The sequence below is a fragment of the Lepidochelys kempii genome, chromosome 1 (assembly GCF_965140265.1).
Source record: "Lepidochelys kempii isolate rLepKem1 chromosome 1, rLepKem1.hap2, whole genome shotgun sequence".
In the NCBI taxonomy this organism is placed as follows: domain Eukaryota; kingdom Metazoa; phylum Chordata; order Testudines; family Cheloniidae; genus Lepidochelys; species Lepidochelys kempii.
Genome location: NC_133256.1, coordinates 120,672 through 123,639, shown reverse-complemented (window position 1 = coordinate 123,639; position 2,968 = coordinate 120,672). Strand labels below are relative to the sequence as shown.

The window sequence follows — 2,968 nt, the reverse complement described above, 5'->3', positions numbered from 1 at the left end:
ATCGGGACCTTGGCAGAAGAGGTGGGGTAAGGGTGGATACATAGACCTATTCCCCAGTTTGTCACACTGACACAGCACAGTAAGGTCAGGAAAGCATTTACTGCCTTTTTGACTGTCCGGCAAGTGATTCAGGGAAGAGGGCCCAGCACCATGTCACCAGCCAGCTCTGCAGGAAGCTGGGTCTGAGAGCCAGAGCACCAGGAGAAAACTTTAGGTTCCTTTAGGAGTAAGTAGCCGGAGCAACCTGTCCCGGATCTGTTTGGTCCTCACCCCGTAGATGATGGGGTGCATCATGGGGGGCATTAGAAGGTACGCATTGGACATGAGAACATGGAAATGTACCGCCACATTGTTACCAAACCGGTGCATGAGGGAGGAGAAGAGAGCTGGGATGTAAGAGGTTAAAATGACAAATAGGTGGGAGCCGCAGGTCCCAAAAGTCTTGAGCCGGGCGTCCTTTGTGGGGAGACTGAAGATGGCCCTGAGAATCTGGATATACGACACAGCAATAAAAAACACATCCAGACCTGTCACCAAGAATGCCACAGAGAGGCTGTAGTAATTACTGATGTGGGTGTCGGCACAGGCCAGCTTCACCACAGCCATGTGCTCGCAGTACGTGTTGGGGATGATGGTGGTTCTGCAGTATGGCCACTGTCTTGTCAGAAAGGGATAGGGCAGTATGAGCATGCCACCACGCAGCACCACGGCCAGGCCAATCTTGCCCACCACAAAGTTTGTCAGGATGGTGGAATGTCTCAGGGGATGGCAGATGGCCACATAGCGGTCCAAAGCCATGGCCACTAGGATCCCAGAGTCCATCACTAAGAAGCTATGAATGAAGTACATCTGGGTGAGGCAGGCACTGAAATCGATCTCCCTGGAATTGAACCAGAAGATGCTCAGCATTTTGGGCAGGGTGGATGTGGACACGACCAGGTCGCTGACAGCCAGCATGCAGAGGAAATAGTACATGGGCCCATGGAGGCTCGGCTCCGTCTTCACAATGACCAGGGTGGTGAAGTTCCCCAACATGGCTATGATGTACATGGTGCAGAAGGGGATGGAGATCCAGACGTGGTCCATCTCCAGGCCAGGAATGCCCAGCAGGATGAAGGTGGAGGGGTTGGTGAAGTCGGTTGTGTTGGAATCAGACATGGCGTAGGGGAGAAGGTGTCCAACTCTGAGGCAGAACGGTGTCTCCTGCATATACCGTACGTTCCCCCAACTTCCTGTGTGTGCCCAGGGTCCAGGGTGATGGTCGCAGGACAAATGCCTGGGTGGAGAGACAGTGTTAGTTTGAGACACTACATGTGCTACTGGGGGCTGTTCTCATGGGGAAGCAGATCGGTCGCTCTTCACACACTGAAAAATGACATTTTCATTAGTCAGATAAATGAATTATGAACAACTGGCCCTACTAATGCCAATTCCATGGTTGATGGTGCTCCATGAGTCAATAATTCTACATGCCCTGTTGTGGGGACCCTTAATAGGCACCAGCAGGAAACACGAGAGTGGATACTGGTTATCCATCATTGTTCCTTAATACAATGAAAGCCAGGCTACAGAGTCCATGCTGTAGGGAGTCCCCATTCAACCGGTTACTCAAAATCTGAGCACGTAAAAAAACCCCAAACCTTTGCCAAGACATGTGCCAGGGAGAAACATCCCAACTGGGACACACCTCAGGGAAAAGACCTGGGCATCAATGAAAGCAGGTCAACAAAACACCTGCTTGTTCACAGTAGTGGCCAAATCAAAGACAATGTTTGGATGCCTAAGAAATGGGATGGAGAATTAGGAAGTGGAGAACTTTGGCTCAAAACCGAGTTCAGTGGCAAAGTGAAGGCAGCAGTTATGTGGGGAAAAGCAACAGATACAAATGGGTAAAAAGGGAAAATAGGAAGCAGGCAACACAAATGGGAAGTTATGAAAACTGATAAGGAACGATAAAGACATCAGGGGAAACTCCATGCTTGGCAGGACTAAGGATAATAAAAAGGGGGTTATTAAGTATATTAAGAACAAAAGAAATCCTAGGAAAGGTTTAAGCCAATTCCTAGAGGGAGAAAGGAAACTTCTTAATGTTGCAGAAAACATAGATGTGTTGAAGAAATAGGTTTGTTCTGCACTGGGAAAGAGGCAGTAGGAGGTACTCCTATCACATGAGGTGATGGAATAGTCTCCAGTCCATTAGCAGCCAAGGAGGATGTTTAAAAGCCTCCACAGTAGAACCGTAGAGTTACGAACACCAGAGTTACAAACTGACCGATCGCCCACACACTTCATTCGGGAGTAGAAGTACACGACCTGTCAGCAGCAGAGCCAAAACAAAAGGGCACATACAGGACAGTTCTGTGTTAAATGAAAAGTATTAAAAAAAAAGCGGGGGGGGGAATTTAAAAAAAAAAGATTTGACAAGGTCAGGAAACACTGGAAAAGCTGGTCCGGGATTAGTTCAAAAAAAGTCAAGGAATATAATTAATGCTCGTCACCAACATGGTTTATGGAAGTCAGGTCTTGTCAAATAAAACCGATTTCATCCTTCAAGGAGAGTGCAGGTTTGGCTGATCAAGGGAACTGCATAGATGCAATTAACTTCAATTTCTCTGAGACATTGGATTCAGCGTGGAAAACACTCATATGAAAAATGAAAGTCTGCAATGTCAGTAGAGCACCTGTAAAGTGGATTAAAAACTGGCGTTGTCCTTGGGGTGAACGGGGGTGTTTTTAGCAGGTTTCTAAGCCCGATGCTATTGAATATTTTCATCACTGATCTGGAAGGAAATAGAAAATCACTGCAGAAAAACTTTGCAGACAACCCAAAGATTGGCAGAGTGGTTCCACTGAGGAGGCCAGGGCAGGCACACCGGCTGATCTGGAACATTTGATGAGCTGGGCCCACACAAACAAACTGGTTTAATACGAAAAGAAAAGGAGGACTTGTGGCACTGATGAAGTGGGC

At 47.7% G+C, this 2,968-nt stretch overlaps 1 protein-coding gene across 1 annotated transcript; it reads right to left on the bottom strand.

Annotated features, from left to right (window-relative positions):
- Positions 1–210: 210 nt before the first annotated feature.
- LOC140911507 (olfactory receptor 52K2-like) lies at positions 211–1,209 on the bottom strand. The gene has a single exon (XM_073344757.1). The coding sequence runs from the start codon at positions 1,207–1,209 to the stop codon at positions 211–213; it is 999 nt and encodes a 332-aa protein (XP_073200858.1).
- Positions 1,210–2,968: the final 1,759 nt, after the last annotated feature.